Source organism: Vulpes lagopus, chromosome 5 (assembly GCF_018345385.1).
Source record: "Vulpes lagopus strain Blue_001 chromosome 5, ASM1834538v1, whole genome shotgun sequence".
NCBI classification, from domain to species: Eukaryota; Metazoa; Chordata; class Mammalia; order Carnivora; family Canidae; genus Vulpes; species Vulpes lagopus.
Genome location: NC_054828.1, coordinates 19,058,562 through 19,080,691, shown reverse-complemented (window position 1 = coordinate 19,080,691; position 22,130 = coordinate 19,058,562). Strand labels below are relative to the sequence as shown.

The following is a 22,130-nucleotide window of genomic DNA, read 5'->3' as shown; positions in this document are numbered from 1 at the left end:
TACATAATTTTTTCAGTTGTAATAGAGTGTTATCTTAAAATATCCTAAGCTACTTTTATTTAATTTTGCTTTATTAGAAGGGAATTTTTTTTCTTCAGAAACTCATGATAAATTATTAGGTTACAATTTTCTAAATTATCTAAAAATTTAATGGAAAGAGTTTAATATAATCAGTGTGAACGCACATGCTAAATTATTGCAGGGTGGAGAGAGATAAGGGTAAGCTAAAGATCAAGAAAACAACTTTGTGCTGTAAGTACAAAAAAATCACATCTTTTTTGTGATTATCAGTTTATATCTTATTTTCTTGCCTATTTCACTCTGGAAGTTTTCTTTTTTTTCTTTTTTTCTTTTTTCTTTTTTTACTCTGTGGAATTTTTCTCTGTTCATTTGTCATTAGCAGTTCTAAGGAATTACTTAAAACAGATGAAATGTAAACAAGTCCATTTGGCTAATTGGTGCCACCTCTGCCTAAATGTTTACTGATGAAGGAAACAGAAAATAATAGTGAACGTTAGCATTTGGAGGAGGAACGTTCTGGGCATTTCATTTGTTTATTTTCTGTTAACTGTTAACTCTTAATAACTTGCAACAATTGTTAGTAAATGGAACTAGTCTCTAACTAACCTCAGTTATTTTGATAGTATCACCGAGTCCATCCTGAACATTGTGATGATTCTCTTCTAGCTTTTTAAGAAAGACAGAGGGATTATAATGTGATAATAGACAAGGAAGTGATAAATATGATCAGTATCCAGACTTATTTGTACATTTTATCATCGTTGCATGATGATGTTTTGACAGGAATCTGAAACCCATTCAAGCCTATCAATTTAGGCTACTGTGAACAACACTGAGGGGAAAAAAGAAGGTTACAGGGATTGTTAGAATGAGTCTTCAAAAACCTGCTACAAAGTGTGTCAGCCACATTGGCTGCCTGTTTCTTCTCTCTCAGTAGTAGTATTTAGTTGGGTATCTTCCTCATGGACAGGAAGGAGCTGACAGCTGATGCCCGGGAGCTGAAGGGAGAACTGTACTGCCTTCCGTGCCATGATAAAATGGGAGTCCCCATCTGTGGCGCTTGTCGACGGCCCATTGAAGGGCGTGTGGTAAATGCCATGGGCAAGCAGTGGCATGTGGAGGTGAGTCTGAAATGGTGGAGGAGTAACCAGGACTTTTGAATTTCCATCATTCAGATGTGCTGACAAGTGTAGGAGATTCTGAAGATTAAATATGGACATTTTTGAGACAAATGACCTTGTAGAAAATTAACATAGAATACACACTGCTTTTGTGATCTCTCAGTAATGATACAGGATGTGCTCTTTTGTTCTTAAATCCTTCTTGAAGCAGGAAATGTCATGGTCCATATCCAACAGCCCCTCCCTTATAGATGCTACTAACGTGTTGACCTCTTTTCTCATTCTGTGTTGTTTAAATAGGCCATGTCTTTAACCTGTCAGAACCTTAATTCAAGACACCTGAATTAAGACTGAACATGTCACAGGGGGTGCCCTGGCAAAGTGAAGTAACTACGTCAGACTTGCATGTGTCTTCCTTGAGGATAGTTTAACTTTGGAGTTTTACTTCATTAAATAAATAAAAGATGGCAATTCAAAAATGACCTCTAGCAATTTCTTTCAGCATTTTGTTTGTGCCAAGTGTGAAAAGCCATTTCTTGGACATCGCCATTATGAAAGGAAGGGCCTGGCCTATTGCGAAACCCACTATAACCAGGTATGGTTTGTACTCATTGGATACTAGATACACTTAGATGAATTTGAACTTAATATTTTAGCTACAAGGAAATCTCTTGGAAAATGTACATTGGACTGAGAGCTCTTCTTTTGACTTTTTATTTGGGAGATAATTTTAGACTCACTGGAAGATTGTAAAATAAAAATATAAATACCTATGTACCTTTTACTTCGTCATTTGCATGTGTTTTTCTCTATAAAATGATACATTAATAAATGCACATATCTTTATATACAAATATATGTATTATATATGCACCTATGTTTTCTGAATTATTTGCTGATAAGTTCATCGTGGTCCTTTACCCCTAAATATGTCACTTTATATTTCCCAAGAATATGGAGTGCTCTTACATAATTGCAGTTAATCAGTATGGATATAATACTTTAGTGTACTTATTCCAGTTTTGTCGCTTGTATCAGTAATGTCCTTGTATCATTTTTTTCCACTCCAGAGCTGGACCCTGTCTAGGGTTGTTATTTTCCTTTAGCTTCCTTAAATTTGGACCATTTCCAAAGCCTTCTTTTGTTTTTGATAGTGATGAAAAGTAAATTATTTTCACTGTAAAAAGCAAAAACTAGTCAGTGAACTTTACTAATTTTCTCTAGTACTGGTAAATTCTGGATCTAGGTAGCCAACAATTTGTTTTAAATGGTAGAAAGAACAGAAATTATATTAAATTGTTTGATGTTATAAAACTTAGTTTAACACATCTTGAATTTTTACCACTTTTTTTTTTTTTTTCATTTTCAGCTATTTGGTGATGTTTGTTTCCACTGCAACCGTGTTATAGAGGGTGATGGTACGTGTCTGTAGGGATTTTTATATGGCATCATTTTGACACAAAAACACTTTGGTAATGTGAAAATTTAGCAGTCACTGCTGCTGTTTGGAATATCATTATCAGTTACTTTTTTTCTGTCTTTGGCATATTTCTCAAGTAATCCATAGCTGAGATGATAATACCCTAAGAGTTGGATATGTTACTCCTTTATGATAAATACTTTAGGGCAGTGCCATGGGATTGTTACGGTAGATATTGTGGGAACATTCGTGGCCAACCTTGAGATCTGTTTCTATTTCTATCCCCTGGAATTATATAACTTGGAAGCTGTAGGGCGGTGTTTATTAGGAACAGCTCAGTCTGCCATGGCAGTCAGCGAGAGTCACTTTAACCCTGCAGATGCTAAAACCTGGCAGTTTTCTATAGACATTTCTAGGATGGCCAGCCTTGTCCTGTGGTAATTAGGCAGGACTAATTAACTGGGACAAAACAGAAGCAGCTGTGTTTGCTAATAGTGGCTAGCACAATTCTGCTAGAAACTTCCTGGCAAAGTTTTAAACATTCTTGTTTGTAGCATGCTTCATGGTTCTCGTCAGAGAACCCAACTTGGGAAATACTTTGCAAAACACTGCCCATGATGCAGTTTGTGAAAGCAGTAGTTCAGGAGAGCACTCTTCAGTGCTATAGAAAATAAAACTTAACTCCCTCCTATGAGGGGTAATTGTCAGGTGAGAGAAGCTGTCAAAGGAAGCTCGCTTCTTGTCAGCTTTGAGAGAAAAACTTCTACAGACAAATAAGTTAATGTCTGGATTTTTTTTTTAATATTTTACTTACTTATTTGAGAGTGAGCAAGCGAGCGAGCACAAGCAGTGGCAGCGGCAGAGGGAGAAGCAGGCTGCCCACTGAGCAGGAGCCTGATACAGGGCCCCATCCCAGGACCCGGGGATCACGACCTGAGCCGAAGGCAAACACTTAACCAGCTGAGGCTACCTAGGCACCCCTGGATTTTTTTTTTAAAGATTTTATTTATTCATTCATGAGAGACAGAGAGAGAGAGAGGCAGAGACATAGGCAGAGGGAGAAGCAGGCTCCATGCAGGGAGCCCAATGTGGGATTTGATCCTAGGACTCCAGGACCACACCCTGGGCTGAAGGCAGGTGCTAAACCAGGGAGCCACCCAGGGATCCCCACCCCTGGATTTTTAAATTACTTATCTAGTCCATATTTTTTTGTTGGGCCAGTGGCAGTCGGCATGGAAAGGTAATAGCAAGTGTGCTCGTAGGCAGGCCCTGTGCCAGAAAAGCTCATCTGAGTGACGTAATGCATGTTGAATATCTACCCCGTCATCTATGGGAGTGAGAGGCCCAGCTTTGGTGGGAAGACATGGTACATACCATTTATATACCTCAAGGGAAAGAAGAAAAATGTTAACTATAAATAAAGATTGAAAATGGTGATGGTAATCTTCCCTAAGATGAAGCCTACAGTCGTGGAAGACATAAGTGCTCCATTTTTTTTTAAATGTGGAAAATATAGCCTTAAATAAATTGATTTGATTGATTCAGTAAACATTAGCAGCACTAAACTTTTTAGTCATGTGATTCTTTTGTAAGAAAACCTCTTGAAAAAAGAAAAAAAAAGAAAACCTCTTGAGAACCTCTTCCACTCGTCATAGAAGCCACCTCAGCTCTCTTGGAGTTGAAAGTGTCAGCTCCGGTGCTTTCCATACCAATGTATGTGACCAGTTGTCTTTCCATTTCCTCTAGTGGTCTCTGCTCTGAATAAGGCCTGGTGTGTCAACTGTTTTGCCTGCTCGACCTGCAACACTAAATTAACACTCAAGTAAGTCTACAGTTTTGTCCAGTGTGAATCCTAAGACTGAACACGTTAGGGTAACATTCTTATAAAATACAATTTTTAGAAAGAGAATTGATTCCTTATTTTTTCAGTGTAGGCCTTCCGAAAGTAAAGGTTCTTCTTTTAATTGTTTTATGTTCTTTCTTCTATTCCTTCTTTGTTCTGCTCAAAGGGATAAGTTTGTTGAAATTGATCTAAAACCAGTCTGCAAACACTGTTATGAAAAAATGCCAGAAGAATTTAAGAGGCGACTTGCCAAACGGGAGAGAGAAGCAAAGGATAAGGAGAAGCAGAAAAAGAAAAAGCCAGTCTGTTTGTAAACTTTTCTGTCCCTTCTGTCATCACTTTCACTGCTTTCTTCTTTGGTTAGTTCTTTAGAGTATATTTTGTTCTGTTTTGGTCTTTTGCTTTTGTTTCTTTTTGGCATGTATTTGTAGCTGTCAGAGATTGAAATACAAGTACTTGTCCCGTGTAGAGCTGGTCCTTTTGCTTAATTATTAAAATTATTAAAGCCTACGTTAATAAATCCCCACCTACTACCAGCTTGTACTTATTTCCCTTAATCTGTCGACTCCCTCATCTCCTTGTTTAAATCACAACATGGTATAGATTTTTTTTTTAACAAGTGGATTCAAATGGAAGAATTCCAGTCTTTAATAGATATTGGGAAAAGTTTTTAAAGTATTCTTCTCTGGTAATTACAGCTTTTAGAATCCTGGTTTTTGGTTTCTTTGCCAAAAATAATTTAATTGATATATTCCAAGTGCCACATGTTCTAGGCTCTGTTAAATCCTCTCAGCATGTTTCATATCTAAGCAAAGACCACTACTGTACATGATAAATCCATTGTCTTTGGTGTCTGTGTGCACTTTCATAGAGTGCTCATTGCTGCTGTTTATGAATTCATCTTCTTGATGTTTTCAAACCCTACTCTATTCCTGATTTTTATAGGAAATATTTCAGTCTTTGAAATCTGCTGAATTACTAGCATGATTGTCCCATTGTTCCTTCTCAGTCACCATTGTGTTCCAAGCCCCAGAAGTTTTTTATTGGCACAGTTTTTGTTTCCTTCCATAAAGAGGAATTAAAATTCAAATGTAAAATTAAAACTGTTGAGATTTGCTTAGCAGTATCTCTGAAAGCAGTGATAATTTATTTCCTTTATCCAAAAAATGGCAGTTTTAATAGCTTTCTTGCTAAGAAGTCTTTGGGAGAAAATGAAAACTCAGGAATACTATTTAAATCAAACTGTCAGTGAAAAAATAACATCATTTGAATTTCTCTCAGCATTAATATCACTGTGAAAAACAGAAGGGAATAATTTCCATGTGATGCTTGAAAATAAGAGTTTTCATTTTATTAAATATTTGATTAGGAATTAACTTTGCTCTTTAAAATTGTATCACCTGATTTAATCATTTGCCATATAATAATGTACCACTAGATTTGTTCCAGAAATGCCACCTAAAAACAAGTTAAGAGAAGGCACAGGTTACAAGGTTGTATATTTCCTCAGTTCACAGCATAGGACCCTAGATTCCAACAATAATAAAAAATTGTAATTACCATTTGGAAATGCATAGCAGACAGTTAAGAAGCTGCCTGAAAACCTGGTCTCTCCAGAACTGTTTTACAAGTAAACTGATAATGTGTCTTGCTCTAGCTTTTAAGAAAAGAATTGAGTTCTCCGTACAGTTAACCATTCACAGAATGGAACCACAGGCAGTCTATTTCATTTCTGTTTCCAAAGAGTGACTAAAAACTGTCCTATGTCACCCCACCAACCTTTCTGTCAGATAGCCAATCAAAATAATCCATTGTAATTTAAGATTTCTTTGAAAGTGATTTTTGTTGTTGGAGATAGGAGACAAACCATTTTATGCAAGGAAAGATGAAATCTCATAGCCTACCTCATTTAAAATATTAAGGTTATTTTGCCTTCAACAAAGAGAAGGTCATTCAAATTACAGAAATACAACCCTGGGCAATTTACATAGTACTTTCATGTGTGATTGATTTTACTTACCTAAATTATACTGACATTAGATGTCTTATATACATACATAGTACAGACCAAAATGTAATTATGTTTTGTATTATACAGATAGATGTATAAGATCAATTTATAAGGACTTTTTTCAAATGATATTGTAATTTTTTACATTTACTACAACGACAAAAGTTGAGATGAGAATTAGTTTTTTGCTCTGAATATCAATGTCATGTGTCTTCATTTACTTCAGTAAAATTACCTCACATTATTTATATATGTGTTGAATACATTTCTACTAATTTCCTTTATTGTTACTGTCTTTAGGAATAAATTTGTGGAGTTTGACATGAAGCCCGTCTGTAAGAAGTGCTATGAGAAATTTCCATTGGAGCTGAAGAAAAGACTTAAGAAACTAGCTGAGACCTTAGGAAGGAAATAACTTCCTTTATTTTTTTTCTCTCTTCTATGCAAATAAAAGAGATAACCAACATTACTTGACTTGATCCACCCTATTTAAAGCTGTATCTCAAAATAGTTGAGAGTAAAGAGGGCCTGTATGAATGAGTTTCTTCATTTCCTTCTCATTAAAAAAGAAAAAAACTTTGTGTAATCATATTTAAAACAGATGAAATCATGATTTGCTTTTGTTAATAACCCTTATAAACTTGTCAAAATGTAGACTATATTTAACAACAGACAACACATGGTTTAGATGTTAGATTTTAATTAAGGTCCAAAAAAAATTAGTTTAACTTTTAAAAATGAAAGTAGGGAGTCAACTTTCACATGAAAGATTTAAAAAAAAAAGGAAACATTGTTTTACTTTGTATTCAAAAGATAAATAATTCAAACTGCTGCTAGGAAGGACATAAGGAAGAAAAATAACCAGTCAAGGAAAAGAACTCTTGTAGAATCCAAGTATGTTTACCAAACTAGTAGCTATAAGATGAGTACACACAATACTAAGACAAGAAACAAGTGTATTCCGAACTACTTGATTTCTTTTTTTTGTTGTTAAATGCAATAATTATGCTTGGTTTTATAATTTGTTCTCCTTGTGAACTTCTTCCTTCCTACAGTTATTTAACACAGTAGTTATAGCTAGCTAATAGTATGCCTTTCTAAATTTTGTGCAAAAAAAATTTATACTAGGCATTTGAAAATTCATACTTTATGATATTGGAAGAAATGAAGTATTTTTTAACATATTATATAGCAAGTATGCTTCTAAGCTTAAGGTCAAAGATGTAGGTCTTAGAATAGGACACAAAATTAAAGTTTATGTAGCTTGGAATGTATCACTTAAAAACAAGTGAATGTATATGTATTGGTCTTACTGCCTTTATAACCATGCTAATGTCTATGCTTTATATGTAATCAAACTTGCCTTGTCTTAGAAAAACACATAGGTTTATTCAGGAATTCTAGCTATTTCATGCAATACCAAAAATAAATGCATTGACTGAGATTTGTAAACCCAAAATCCTCTACCACAGCTATGGTGATACTTAATTTTTTATTTTCCCTCCTTTTTGCAGGAGATAATTAATTAATTTTTGTCATCTTGTCAAAAGAGAATGATACGGATAGATGTTTCAAGTTTTTCATTTCAAATCTTGTAATTGGATTTTATTTATTATAGGGAGGAGGTTAAAATGACACTTTTAAATTGGAAGGGGGATGTTTAAATGTCAATTTTAGGTCAAAAGTAGTAGATTATTCTACTTTATAAAAAGTGTTTTTATTTTATCTTGAAGTTTCTGGCCATTCTTTCTTGATAAACTTGTATGCAAACCAAATTTTGTGAATATTTGTTAAATGTTGCTGCTGCTGTGTTACCATTTACAAAAAGTTCCCAACATAGACTTTTTAAGGAAGAAATTATTGGTTTCTAAAAAAATTGCTGAAATGTCATTTTGCCATTAAAAAAAAAAAAAAAACTCAGGATGTACCACTCTGCCATTAAAATATTTGTATGCATGTATGTTTTTAAAATTTTGTGCATGCACTTTACAGAGTAAATTCTATTTCGGTTTTCTGATAATTTATAACCTATTACTTTTTAGTGTTCTTTTAGAATTCAAAGAATTATCAGCGATTGAAAATAATCAATATATAGTTTAAGACTGTATGTACTCAGAAGTTTAAAACAGTCTTTGCATTTGACAGTAAGAATCCAAATCCCTTCAGTGTGCCTTTGTCAGCTAATACATGACCAGCAAGGAAAACTTTGAAAGTATTTATTAAATACTCTGGATATAGACAAAATAGTGCAGGCTTTATAATTTGGGGTCTTGATGCTAAATTGTCAAATACCCCTAACACCAGAAATAAGGAACAGTAAAATAACCACTTACCCATATTCTCAACCGGTTTGAAGATGCCTGAACTGAGCTCAGCTGCTTTGTTTATGTATCTTATGTAGCCAGGCCTCTCCTGCAGCCCTGCTGCTGTCTGCTCATTCTTCTTTTAAAATACAAGTTAATATCTCCTGGAAGTTTGATGTGGTAAGCCTCTGCTACTTCAGGATATTTTGTCTAGATACAGTACTTTCTTCCCTGATAGGTGCATCATTGCAGCCCTGGGAAAGGAGGAGGAAGTCGAAAGGTTGTGGAATAGAAGACGGGCTTGGTTGAGCTCATAATATTTTTTTGTAGAGTTTTTCCTGGCTGTGGAAAAACTCAGGCTGGTAAGCATTTCTCTGCTTAAAGTCCTACAAGGCAATTTGAAATAATTCATTCTTCTTACCCAACTTCTAAGTGCTCTTTTTCTCACCAAGCCTAATATAATTGAGGGAAATGTCGGGGTGCTGGCTTAAGGCTGCACACTGACATCTGGATTATGTTCAAAGCCTTATTAACATTGTACCTAAAATGATAGGCCACTTTGCCTCACTTACTTGCCAAAATAGCCATTTCTAAGTTAAGGAAATTTTGAGGTAGTCTTAACAGCATTCTTGTATTTCATTTTAGATTGTAAGCTCGATGGCAGGGACACTATATTGTTAAATAAGCTTTTATATAGCAACCATTGCAGTATACTCTTGGTGCTTAATAAATGCTCATGATTATTAAGAATAATCCTATTGTGCATTGTTTCATTTGAAAGACTGAGGCATAGAACTACGAGAAGATAGGACTAACGTTTAAGAAAACCATCTTGGGGGATCCCTGGGTGGCACAGCGGTTTAGCGCCTGCCTTTGGCCCAGGGCGCGATCCTGGAGACCCGGGATCGAATCCCACATCAGGTTCCTGGCTCATGGAGCCTGCTTCTCCCTCCGCCTGTGTCTCTGCCTCTCTCTTTCTCTCTGTATGACTATCATAAATAAATAAAATTAAAAAAAAAAAAATTAAAAAAAAAAAAAAAAAAAAAAAAAAGAAAACCATCTTGGGGGATCCCTGGGTGGCACAGCGGTTTAGCGCCTGCCTTTGGCCCAGGGCGCGATCCTGGAGACCCGGGATCGAATCCCACGTCAGGCTCCCGATGCATGGAGCCTGCTTCTCCCTCTGCCTATGTCTCTGCCTCTCTCTCTCTCTGTGTGTGACTATCATAAATAAATAAAAATTAAAAAAAAAAAAACATCTTGGTGGGGTGCCTGGCTGGCTGGCTCATTTGGTGGAGCGTGCAACTCTTGATCTCAGGTTGTGAGTGTGAGCCCCATGTTGGGCGTAGAAATTACTTTTAAAAATAAAATCTGTAAGGGGCGCCTGGGTTACTCAGTCGGTTAAGTGTCCTACTCTTGGTTTCAGCTCAGGTCATGATCTCATGGCTTCTGAGATTGAGCTCTGAGTCGGACTCTGCGTTCAGTAGGGATCTACTTGAAAATTCTCTCCCTCTGTCCTCACCCCCTCACTCACTGTCACTCTCTCTAAAATAAATCTTTACAAAAAAAAAAAAGAAAAAACTGTTTGGGAAACAACCTCAGTGTCCACCTAAGGATGAATGAATGAAGAAATTGTGGTGTGTATACACACACGCACATACACAAACTGGAATTTTATTCAGCCATACAAAAGGAAAATTTGCCATTTGCAACGACACAGATGGAACTTGAGGGCTTTATGCTATGTAAAGCAAATCAGAAAGACAAGTGTCATGTGATCTCACATATGGAATCTTAAACTTATCAGTAGAGAACAGATTGGTGATTGCCAGAAGCCGGGTGTTGGGGATTAGAAAGCACAAACTTCCAATTGTAAATCAAAGTCGTGGAGATGCACTACACAGCATGGTGACTGTAATTAATAATACTGTATTGTATACCTTAAAGTTGCTAAGAGTAGATCTTAAAAGTTCTTATGAGAATAAAACATTTTGTAATTATGTATGATGATGGATAACTAGACTTTCTGTCACCATTTCAGAAATATTACTGTATCATGCATATCTGATATTAATAGAATGTTATGTCAATTATATCTCAATTTTTTTTAAAAGTTTCACTTAAAGTCATTTAGAATTTTTACTACATGTAGTTTTTTTGGAACAGAATTTAAGTAGTCATAATCTACATTCATGTAAGAATATCAAATTAAACATTCTCTATATAAAATTCACAAGGCGGTTTCCACAAATACTATCTTTTTAATCTTTACAATTACAGGAGTTAAAGTTCTTTCCACACTGTAGCAGAGGATTGCATAGGGACGTTAAGTAGGTCCTCTGAGGTTGCACGATTTAAAAGTGGCATATCCAGAATTCGAACCCAAGTACTCTTGTGATTCCAAATTTATAAAGGTTTCTACTCTGTTACGGGGGGGGGGGAGGGGGGTGCGAGAGGGAGAGAGAGAGAAATTCAAGTATTCTTGAATATAAAGTAGAACTATTCATGTGTATGGTTGTGGTTCAACCAATTCCCTGAACCATACGGAACGGTGGTGAGGTCTTCCACTATTCACCATAATTCTGCTATTTTTCACTTCTAAGCAAAGGATGTGTGGATCAGCAAGCCCTGAGGCTCTGTGTGTGGTGCTCTCGAGGCGTATTCCTCTCCCAGGGCACTATCCTCTCCTGCCCTTCATCGTCCTGCACCTGCTTGGACAGATTCTGGGTCCCTGCGATGCTCAGAGCCTCGGACTCCTCCCCTTTGCGCTCCTCCAGCCCCAGGAGGAGAGATGCGGGATGTGGCGAGCCTGGGCACCGGGTCTGCAGGTCCCGGCAGCGGAGCACCCCTCGCGCGGGGGACCGAAGGCTCCAAAAGGTGCTGGATCTTCAGCGAGGGGTGTGATGGGGGGGCAGGGGGGCGCCCGGGCACTCACTCGCTCGCTCTGTGTCGCTCTCTAAAATAAATAAATCAATCTTTAGAAGATGTTATTAAAATGGTTGTTGGGCGCCTGGGTAGCTCAGTCGGTGAAGCATCTGCCTTCAGCTCAGGTCATGATCCTGGGGTCCTTGGATCAAGCCCTGCCTCAGGCTCCCTGCTCAGCGGGGGCCTGCTTCCCCCTCTGCCCTTTCCCCTGCTCACAACCTCTTAGATAGATTAGATAGATAGATAGATATGAATGAATGAATGAATGAATGAATGAATGAATGAATGAATGAGATGGTTTGGGGTTTTCTGGCGGGGAAGAAGGAGGACTTTATTCAATTCAGGTAGTGTTTTCCAGTTTGCCAGAATTAATACTATACTACAGTAATGGAAATGGTAACGTTATTTTTTTAACGTGTTTTGTTAATGCATCTGCAGTATTGCTTACATCTTTTTGTTGTTGTTGGCAAATTTTCCTCCATCCTCGGAGCAGCAGTGAGCTTTTTATTTATTTTTATTTTATAAAGATTTTATTTATTTATTCATGAGAGACACACAGAGAGAGAGAGAGGCAGAGACACAGGCAGAGGGAGAAGCAGGCTCCATGCAGGGAGCCCGACATGGGACTCGATCCGAGGTCTCCAGGATCATGCCCTAGGCCGAAGGCAGCTGCTCAACCGCTAAGCCACCCAGGTGCCCCAGTGGTGACCTTTTTAAAGCAGCTCTTGTATAAAGCCCCCAAAATTCTAACTTAGCAGAATTAAAAGTAAAGCCCTGTTCCAGGTGTGCTCCGCTCCCTAAACTGTACTGTGATTGCCCAAATCTTGACTGTCCTGGGTGGATCACGAGTTCCATGCCTCAGATTCACCCCCTCATCTTCTGGAATCCAGCCAACAGGGGACTGGGTAAGTGCACTAGCTCTGGGGGCCTCATGTGCCTCACCTGACTCAACTTCTCCACTGCGGAGACCTCAGTGTTTTGAAAGAAAAAAGTGTGATTTCTTCTGACTTCTAAAACCTTGGGATTTCCTTTTTTACTTTCTAATCCTACTGTCATATTACAATTTTTGGTGCCACAAGATCAAGTAGGAGATTTCCTACCTGATGACTGTCACTAATTGGTACATAGGCTAAATGGCTTCTTAAATTTAAAATTGTACTGGCAGCGACTGGACTCATATTCCCTAGAAATCTATGTTGTGTTTATATAGCCCGAGAAGAATATCTCAGTCCACAAAATATTAGAGACAAGCATAAAAGGAGCAGCTTACTAGAAGGATATTGGTTTGCCACATACCTTTAGCACCATGTTAAACCCTGGAAGAGGGATTGGAGTCAATCCCTCTTGACATTGGAGTCAACGTATCAACATTTTGAAAATTATTCATATTGCTTTCCAGTGAATCCTCCCAAACCCCACATTTAAACAGGAGATACCATACTTAAACGTTACTCTCTTTTTGAAAACTTTACATGGTTATTTCCCTCCTGGGTGGGCTGGAGTTGAGCATCTGCCTCGGGCTCAGGTCATGATCCTCAGGGTCCTAGGATCAAGTCCCAGATTGGCCTCCCCACAGGGAGCCTGCTTTTTTTTTTTTTTAAGATTTTATTTATTTATTCATAGTAGACACAAAGAGAGAGAGAGGCAGAGACACAGGAGGAAGGAGAAGCAGGCTCCATGCTGGGAGCCCGACGTGGGACTCGATCCCGGGACTCCAGGATCGCGCTCTTGGCCAAAGGCAAGCGCTAAACCACTGAGCCACCCAGGGATCCCCAGGGAGCCTGCTTTTCCCTCTGCCTGTGTCTCTGCCTCTCTGTCTCTCATGAATAAATAAATAAAATCTTTAAAAAATTAAAAATAAAATCATAGATTCCTTCAGGGGGCAGCCAGGGCCATCTAACTGTGTGATAAGTCCTAAACTATCCAGAACCAAGCTTTCTAGCAACTTCTACCAGCAGAAAGGCAAAAATGAGGAAACAAAAGCCTTAAAAAGACCAAAGGTTATTAAAATCCATGCAGGAACATTCATATGCTACTCGGAAAACTCCCCTGGGGCCTTGCTTGTTGCCTGCTAAGTTCATACACGATTGTCATGAGCTTGATGACTTTCCTATGCCCAATACGAGGATGCCAGTCAGAAGTGGGGAGTGGGCAAACCCCAAGTAGACCAATGCAAGAGACATTTATTGAAGGTAAACTCCTGTCAGTCCCTGTGCTGGAAGACAGTGAAGCAGCCCTAAACGTCCAGCCGTGGAAGGCTCACCTGGACTGGGGCCAACGAGATGCCTCCGAGGACAGCGCGGCTAGAACCCACCTTAGAAATGGGAGTAGGATTTGAAGACTGCACCCAGGAGATACCCACTCATTCTAGGGAATCTGGAAAGATCTGCCAATGGTGGTGACGGCTGACCTGGGTTGGGGGACCCAGCAACAGGGAGGGGGGCTTTCCAGCACCCTCTGAGGATCCCTCAGCCCTGGGCACCCAGGAACCAGAGCTCGAAGGGGAGAAACTCCACCTGGTGCAGCTCTGCTCCCAAGAGGTGACACCAAGAGAGTGAAAACTGTGTTACTTTTGTTCCAGCTCTGCCCCCCTCTGCCTGGTCCCAGAGGCAGACGTGCGTGGCCTAGTAGGTCAAGCCTCAGCTTTCTGATCAGAAGACTCAAAACCAGACCCTTCAGGAAATAAAAGTCGAGAACCCCAGAGGTGGTTCTGAATTCCAGGGCTCCTTCCTGAGCTGCCCCTGAACAGACCCATCCTGCTCAACACACCAGACCACACAGCTAGCCGGTCCCCACCCAGGGCCCCCACCCGGCCACTAGGTGGCACACGAGGGGGCCAGAGCTTGAGGAGCCCGTCCACAGTCTGGGAACCCCACTGACTTTGGAACTGCAGATTACAGAAAAGGAGCTGGAATTTGTGGTTTGGACCTAATCGCTGCACCAGGGTGGATTGTCTGCCTCAACAAAAATATCTACACTCTCCCGAGCATTTAACTTAATTCAGTGATTCTCTCTCTCTCCTATCTCTCTCTCTCTCTTTAGTGTATTCACAAGATTAATCAGCCATCCCCAGGATTAATTATAGGACCATTCCATTCCATTCCATTCATGTTAGCATTCCCTCTCCAAACCCTCTCTCATCCCTTAGCAACCACTAGCCGACTTCCGTGTTTATGAATTTGCATGCTCTGGATATTTCATATAAATTGAATTATATAATATGTTGTCTTAGTGACTGGTCTCTTTTAATTAGCATAATGTTGTCAATGTTTATCCACACTGAAGCATATATCAGTTCTTCACTCCTTTCCTTTTTTCTCACTCCTTTTGAATGAGATAATATTGTTATATGGGTATAACACATTTTGTTTATAAATTTACAGTTAATGGACATTTGAGCTGTTTCCACCTTTGCCTGTTAGGAATCGTGCTGCTGTCTTTTTTTTTTTTTTTTTTGAGGCTTTATTTATTCATGAGAAACGCAGAGAGAGGGGCAGAGACAACCACAGAGGGAGAAGTAGGCTCCCTCCGTGGAGCCTGATGTGGGACTTGATCCCAGGACCCCAGGATCATGACCTGAGCTGAAGGCAGATGCTCAACCACTGAGCCACCCAGGGGTTCCTGCTGCAAATATTTGTATGCAAGTTTTTGTGCAGACACATGCTTTCATCCAATTCATGAACATGGAATATCTTTCCATTTATTTGGCTCTCCTTTAATTCCTTCAGAAAATGTGTACTTTTCAATCTACAAATCTTACATTTCTTTGGTTAAATTTATTCATAAGTATTTTATTTTTATGATGCTATTCTAAATGGAATTGTTCTCTTAATTTCAATTGTTCATTGCTATTTTACAGAAGACGACTGATTTTTAATTGACCTTGTATCATGCAACAACCTTGTTGAACTTGTTTATTAGCCCTAGTGGGTTTTTTTTTTTTTTTTGAGAACTAAGAGTTTTCTATATATAAGGTTATGTCATTTGTGGAAGAGATATTTTTATGTCTTCCATTCCTATATAGACGCCTTTTTTTTTACCCATAACTGTCCTGGCGAGACCCTCCAGTACAATGTTAAACAGAAACAGTGAAAGAGGACATCTTTGTCTTGCTCCTGATCTTAGAGGGAAGGAAACCTTTTTATCTTTTGCCATTAAATATGATGTCAACTGTGCGGTTTTTGTAGATACCCTCTCCTAAGTGAGGAAATTCCCTTCTGTTCCTACTTTGCTGATTATTTCTATAATAAAAGGAATTGGGGCTTATTAAATGCTTTTTTTCTGAACCTGTTGAGATGATCATGTGGTTTTGTCATTTAATTCTGCTACTATGTTGTAATACAGTGATTGGTTTTTGTATATGAACCAACTTCACATTCCTGGGTTAAGTCCCACTTAGTGTAACCCATTTTACAAGCTGCTGGACTCAGTTTGCTTAAATTTTGTTGAGGATTTTTACTCGTTTATTCATAAAGGATATTGGTCTGTAGTTTTGTTGTCTTTTTCTGACTTTGGAATTATAGTAATACTTTTGTCATGGATTACATTAGAAAGTGTTCCATTCTCTTCTAATTTTTTGAAGAGTTTAAGAGGGATTGGCATTGATTCTTCTTTAAAAATTTAGTAGAGGGCAGCCTCCGGTGGCCCAGCAGTTTCGCACCACCTTCAGCCCAGGGTGTGATCCTGGAGACCCGGGATCGAGTCCCATGTCAGGCTCCCTGCATGGAGCCTGCTTCTCCCTCTCCCTGTGTCTCTGCCTCTCTCTCTCTCTCTCTCTCTCTCTCTCTCTCTCTCTCTCTCTCTGTGTGTGTGTGTGTGTGTCTGTCATGAATAAATAAATAAAATCTTTAAAAAAAAGAATAAATAAAAATTTAGTAGAATTCACCAATGAAGCCATTTGGTCCTGGGCTTTCATTATAGGGTGTTTATTATTATTATTGTTAAGAATTTTATTTATCTGTTTGAGAGAGAGCATGAATGGGGGGGGGGCAGAGGAAGAGGTAGAAGCAGACTCCCTGCTGAGCAGCAAGCCTGGGGTGGAGCTTGATCCCAGGACCTGAAGATCACTCACTACCTGAACCAAAGGCAGACACTTAGCAGATAAGCCACCTAGCTACCCCTTATTTTTTATTATGTTTTTAAAGATTTTATCTATACATCTATTTGAGAGAGAGAATAGGGGGAGGGACAGCGGGACAGGGAGAGAGAGAATCCCAAGCCAACCCCATGTTGATCACAGAGCCCCAAGCAGGGCTTGATACCAGGACCCTGAGATCATGACTCAAGCCAAAACCAAGAATCAGTAGCTCAAATGACTGAGCCACCCAGGCATCCCTGGGCCTTTGCTGTTATTGTTGGTGTTTTAATTACCAACTCAATCTCTTGTATAGGTCTGGTCACATTTTCTATTTCTTCTTGACTCATCTTGGTAGTCTGTGTCTATGAATTTGTCCACGTCATCTGAATTATCTAATTCACAAGCATATGATTGTTCAGAGTATTCCCTTACAATCCTTTTTCTTTCTGTAAGTCAGTATGAATATCCCTTCTTTCATTCCCGATTTTCATAATTTTAGCCTATTTTACTTGGTTAATCTAACCAAGTAGCCATCCTAACCATGTATAAAATGATCTTATTGTGATTTTGATTTTCATTTCTCTAATGATTAGTGACATTTGGCATCTTTTCATATGATTGTTGGCCATTTGCATATCATTTTTGAAGAAATATCTAAGTTTTCTACCCATTTTTTTCATTGGATTTTTTTCTACTATTTTTCTAGTCTATTTCACCAATTTCAGCTCTAATCTTTGTTATTTCCTCCCTTCTACTTGCTTTATGCTTAGTTTATTCTTCTTTTTCTATGTCCTTTTTTTCCCCTTCAAGTAGGTTCCATGGCCAGCAGGGAGCCCAAAGCGGGGCCTGAACTTATGACCCTGAGATCAAGACCCAAGCTGATATCAAGATTGGACACCTAACCAACTGAGCCACCAAGGTGTCCCTACTTTTTCTATGTGTTAAGGTTTAGGCTATTCATTTGAGATCATTCTTTTTAAATATAGGACTTTTCAGCTATAAATTTCCCTCTAAGTACTCCTTTAACTGCACCCCATGAGTTTTGGTATGTTGTATCTTTATTTTCATTCATCTCAAGGTATTTTTAACTTATTTTTAAAATTTTAAAAAGATTTTATTTATTCATTCATGAGAGACAGAAAGAGAGTGGCAGAGACATAGGCAGAGAGGAGGAGCAGACTCTATGCAGGGAGCCCGATGTGGGACTTGGTGGATCCCTCCCTGAGAAGAAGGCAGATACCCAACCGCTGAGCCACACAGGCATCCCTCAAGGTATTTTTAAAAATTTCCCTTGTGATTTCTTTTTTGACTCACTGATAATTTAGAAGTATGCTGTTTAGGAGCACCTGGTTGGCTCAGTTGGTTGAGGATCTGACTCTTGATCTCAGAGTGATGAGTTTAAGCCCTTTGTTGCCATGCTGGGCATGGAGACTACTTGAAAAAAAAAAGTAAAAAAAAACAGTAAAAAAAAAAAAGTATGTTAATATGCATATATTTGTGGATTTCTAAGATTTCTTTCTGCAGTTGATCTCTGCCTTCACTCCATTGTTGTGGGAAAACATATTTTGTATGATTTCAATTCTTTTAAATGTATTGAGTTTTCATTTATGCCCTGGCATATGGTCTATGTGAGAATGTTTTATGTGCACTTAAGATTTAACATGCAGTGTGCTGTTGTTGGAGTTTTCTTTAGATGTCTTTTAGATCAAATTTGTTTATAGTGTGTTAAAGTCTTCTATTCCCTTGGTGATTGCTGTCTAGTGGATCTACCTTTATTATTCTTTAAAATACACTTGATGATTGAAAGAAAAAAATTTAAGATTGTTCAGTGCAGTTTACAATGTATGTAAATGTACTCTGAGTCATCTATAACACGAAGAGAGGAAGGCAAAGATATCTCTATGGTCTTTAGATTTCTACAGTCTACTTGAAATGATGTGGTATTCAATTTAAGTCATCTGTAAATAAGTATATTGTAATTCCTAGAGCCACCATTAAAAAAAACAAACAACAACTATGCAAGGAGATTTATTCAAAGAAAATAGACAAATTAAAATGATATTATTATTCAAAATATTCAAATAACTAAAAAGAAGGCAGAAAAGAGTAAACAAAGAAATGAAAAATAAAACAAACAGGAGCACCTAGGTGGTTCAGTGGTGACTGTCTGCCTTTGGCTCAGGTCATGATCCCAGGGTCCTGGAATTGGTTCTGCATCTGGCTCCCTACAGGGCGCCTGCTTTTCCCTCTGCCTATGTCTCTGTCCCTCTCTGTCTCTCATGAATAGATAAATAAAATATATTTTTATATATCTATTCTAGCAACGTAGGGCAGCAGGGCCTGGGCTGAAGGCAGCGCTAAACCGCTGAGCCACCTGGGCTGCCCAGATAAATAAAATCTTAAAAAAAAAATAAAGTGCTCTCAGGAACACAATGATTATAAAACAGCAGTGTTTTTCTTATAAAGAAAGGTGTGGAAGATGTATCTACAAAAATACAAAGAAACGAAAGCCTCCTTTTTGAATCAAACTGTAATTTCATAAATCAGACAAATTAGTCAAAACAAAATACTGTTAATAGTAAATGTATTCCATATTGTTGAAATACAATTTGAATTCAAACCATTTGGGGACACCTGGGTGGCTCAGCGGTTAAGCACCTGCCATTGTCCCTGGGTCCCAGAGTCCCAGGATCGAGTCCCACATCGGGCTCCCTGCATGGAGCCTGCTTCTCCCTCTGCCTGTGTCTCTGCCTCTCTCTGTCTCTCATGAATGAATAAATAAAATCTTTAAAAATAAAACAAACCAGTTATTTTCCAGACCTGTATATAAGTTGAGGCTTATCACTAACTTGATCTTGTTTCTAAATTGTCAGAATGTTTGGTCCCTTTATATTAAGCTGATGTATTCCTGTTCTGAGAAAGCCATTCAATAAAAGCAGTCTGGGGGTCGGGGTTGGGGCAGTATTTTTAAATATTTGGAAAATACAGACGACTCACGTTGAGATGATTACTCTAAACCTTTTGCTACCTACTGTTCTCTAATATATATAAATGGGGGGGGGGGGCTCTTCAAATTATACAATTATAGTCGTCCAAAAGCAGTATTTGTGGCCTCCCTTCAATAATGACACACTTTTACTTTCCTCCTAGAACACGCTCTTCTAATACACACGAACTTTAACAGGGACGCTCGGTGTTCACAGGGGCCCGAGGGCACGTGTCACCACCAGCGTCCAGGAAGGGGCTTCCCTTTGACACGCTCGCCAAAGCAACCCGACTGCTTTTCCCTTTCACAGCATCACGTTATTAAAAATTTTTTTGAAGATTTTATTTATTTATTCATAGACACAGAGAGAGGCAGAGACACAGGCAGAGTCGGAGAGCGAGAAGCAGGCTCCACGCAGGGAGCCCGACGTGGGACTCGATCCAGGGCCTCCAGGATCACGCCCCGGGCTGCAGGCGGCGCTAAACCGCTGCGCCACCAGGGCTGCCCTACGTTATTAACATGAAGAAGAAGCGGCGCCAACTTCTGAGGAGCCATCCGGTAACACACCGCCCCGCCGACGGCCTTACGTTCAGCAGCGCTCAGGCTTCCCGCCGCCGCTCCCGCAGCCGGAACGCCACCCGCGCCCCGCAGGACCGCGCCGAGCCTCGCGCGGGCTTGCCGGAGCGCTGTGAGCCGCGCGAGCGACGCCGACGTCGGCGGGCGCACAGTGCTGACGCAACACGCACGCTGGCCGGGCCGCTCTTCGGCCGGCGACGGCGCTGCGTCACGGGCTTTCAGGCGCTTCGCTCCTGGAGACGGCGACCGCGGTGGGCCTCGGCTCTGGCCTCCCGCGCCCTGGGAGTCCGGTCGTTGGCGCGATGCGGCGCAGCAAGGCCGACGTGGAGCGGTACATCGCCTCGGTGCAGGGTTCCGTCCCGTCGCCCCGAGAGGTGAGTGGGTCCTGGAGAGCCGGGCGGCCCCCGCCCTGCCCCGGCCCCGCGCAGCGCCGGCGTCATGGCTCCCGGCGGCCGCCGCTCCCTGGCGCGCTGAGGCGCCGGCCGGCTCCCGCGTTCCGGTGGGCGGCGTGGCGCTCGCGAGCTCGGGGGTGGAGGGGGGGCGCGGCGGGCTGCCGTTGGCGTCGGCTCTTCCCCTTCCTCCTGGCCTGCTCCTGACGCTCCCCGCTCGGGGGCCCATCCCGGCGGGGCTCCTGGGCTGCGGCCGCGCGGCCTCCTCCTGGGCTGGGGAGCCGGCCATCGGCGGCGGCGGGGCTGTGGTGGTTTGCCGGCTGTAGCCGCTGCGGCAGGAGGCCCTGCCTGGCCTTGGAGGGCGGCGGAACCCCGCGGGGCTGACGCAGCTCGGGGTCCGCGCTGGCCCCTCCCGGCGGAGCGCGCACACGACGGCGGGGGACGTGGGGGCCCCACTCTGAGCATCTGTCACGGCGCGCCCGTGGGGACTCTGCCCCCGCTCTTCACACTCCGCTCCCCCTGCCAGCGCTCCTCGCACGCTTCTTTTATTTGCCCTTAGTTTTCACAAACGCAGTCTAGGGAATTCTGAATTTCTTACAGGCCATTGTTACTACGGCTTAACATTTTTAACCTTTTGACAACACGTTCAGCGTGTTTTTTCCTCTGAAGATAATGTATCGTATGTTGTGGGTTCATTAGTGATTGGATGTGGAGGGTGAGGAACAAGGCTAATGGGTGAGTGGTGTGCCCCGGATCTTGAGTTAGTTTGCTGGGAGTTGAATCCCAGCACTGCCTCCTATAAGCTCTGCGATCAGAGGCGAGTGAGTTGGGTAATAGTATTGGTAGGAGTGCCCAGGATGGCCGGTGTTAAGCATTTAGGGCAGCGCCTGGAGCATGGTACGCACTAAACACCGATGTCAGAACAGTCCTTGGGGGTCTCTTACGAGAAGGGCCTATGAGAATAAAGATAGGTGAGGAAATTAAACTGAGAGATGGATGTGATTGTAATAGCTGCATTTTTTAAAAAAAGATTTTATTTATTTATTCATGGGAGACACACAGAGAGAGGCAGAGACACAGGCAGAGGGAGTAGCAGGCTCCACGCAGGAGCCCGATGTGGGACTCCATCCCGGGTCTCCAGGATCACGCCCTGGGCGGAAGGCGGCTCTAAACCACTGAGCCACCCGGGCTGCCCTAATAGCTGCATAATTGTATCTCTAACCATACATTAGGCATATGTCTCTGTAGGATTTCGGTAGTGGGTCTGATTTAGTTTCTTTTATAACAGATTTGGTTATAACCTGTTCCACCAGAAGAGAGGAATAGGTACCTACATAGAGATGGCTATTTTATTTTATTTTATTTTATTTTATTTTATTTTGAGATGGTAATTTTAAGCAGCTGGCTTTAAACACAAACGTGGTGCCAGAGTCTAAAACAGAACTTAATTAAGGTTTCTGG

At 40.6% G+C, this 22,130-nt stretch overlaps 2 protein-coding genes across 11 annotated transcripts in view; both read left to right on the top strand.

Annotated features, from left to right (window-relative positions):
- The window catches only part of LIMS1 (LIM zinc finger domain containing 1), a 148,522-nt gene extending 139,053 nt beyond the window's left edge, over positions 1–9,469 (top strand). For 5 of the 8 annotated variants that reach the window (XM_041754660.1, XM_041754661.1, XM_041754662.1 and 2 more), the window contains exons 6-11: positions 992–1,142; positions 1,645–1,737; positions 2,512–2,560; positions 4,309–4,384; positions 4,572–4,764; positions 6,717–9,469. In XM_041754660.1, the coding sequence (XP_041610594.1) occupies positions 992–1,142; positions 1,645–1,737; positions 2,512–2,560; positions 4,309–4,384; positions 4,572–4,719 (517 nt within the window). In that variant the 3' untranslated portion in view covers positions 4,720–4,764; positions 6,717–9,469. Of the gene's footprint in view, positions 1–991; positions 1,143–1,644; positions 1,738–2,511; positions 2,561–4,308; positions 4,385–4,571; positions 4,766–6,716 lie in introns of those variants that run through there. The other 3 variants (XM_041754659.1, XM_041754657.1, XM_041754655.1) reach the window with 2 other exon arrangements.
- Positions 9,470–20,466: 10,997 nt separating this feature from the next.
- RANBP2 (RAN binding protein 2) overlaps positions 20,467–22,130 on the top strand; it is a 100,319-nt gene continuing 98,655 nt past the window's right edge. For all 3 annotated transcript variants that reach the window (XM_041754729.1, XM_041754730.1, XM_041754728.1), the window contains exon 1: positions 20,467–20,654. In XM_041754729.1, coding sequence (XP_041610663.1) covers positions 20,583–20,654 — 72 coding nt within the window. In that variant the 5' untranslated portion in view covers positions 20,467–20,582. The remainder of the gene's footprint in view (positions 20,655–22,130) is intronic.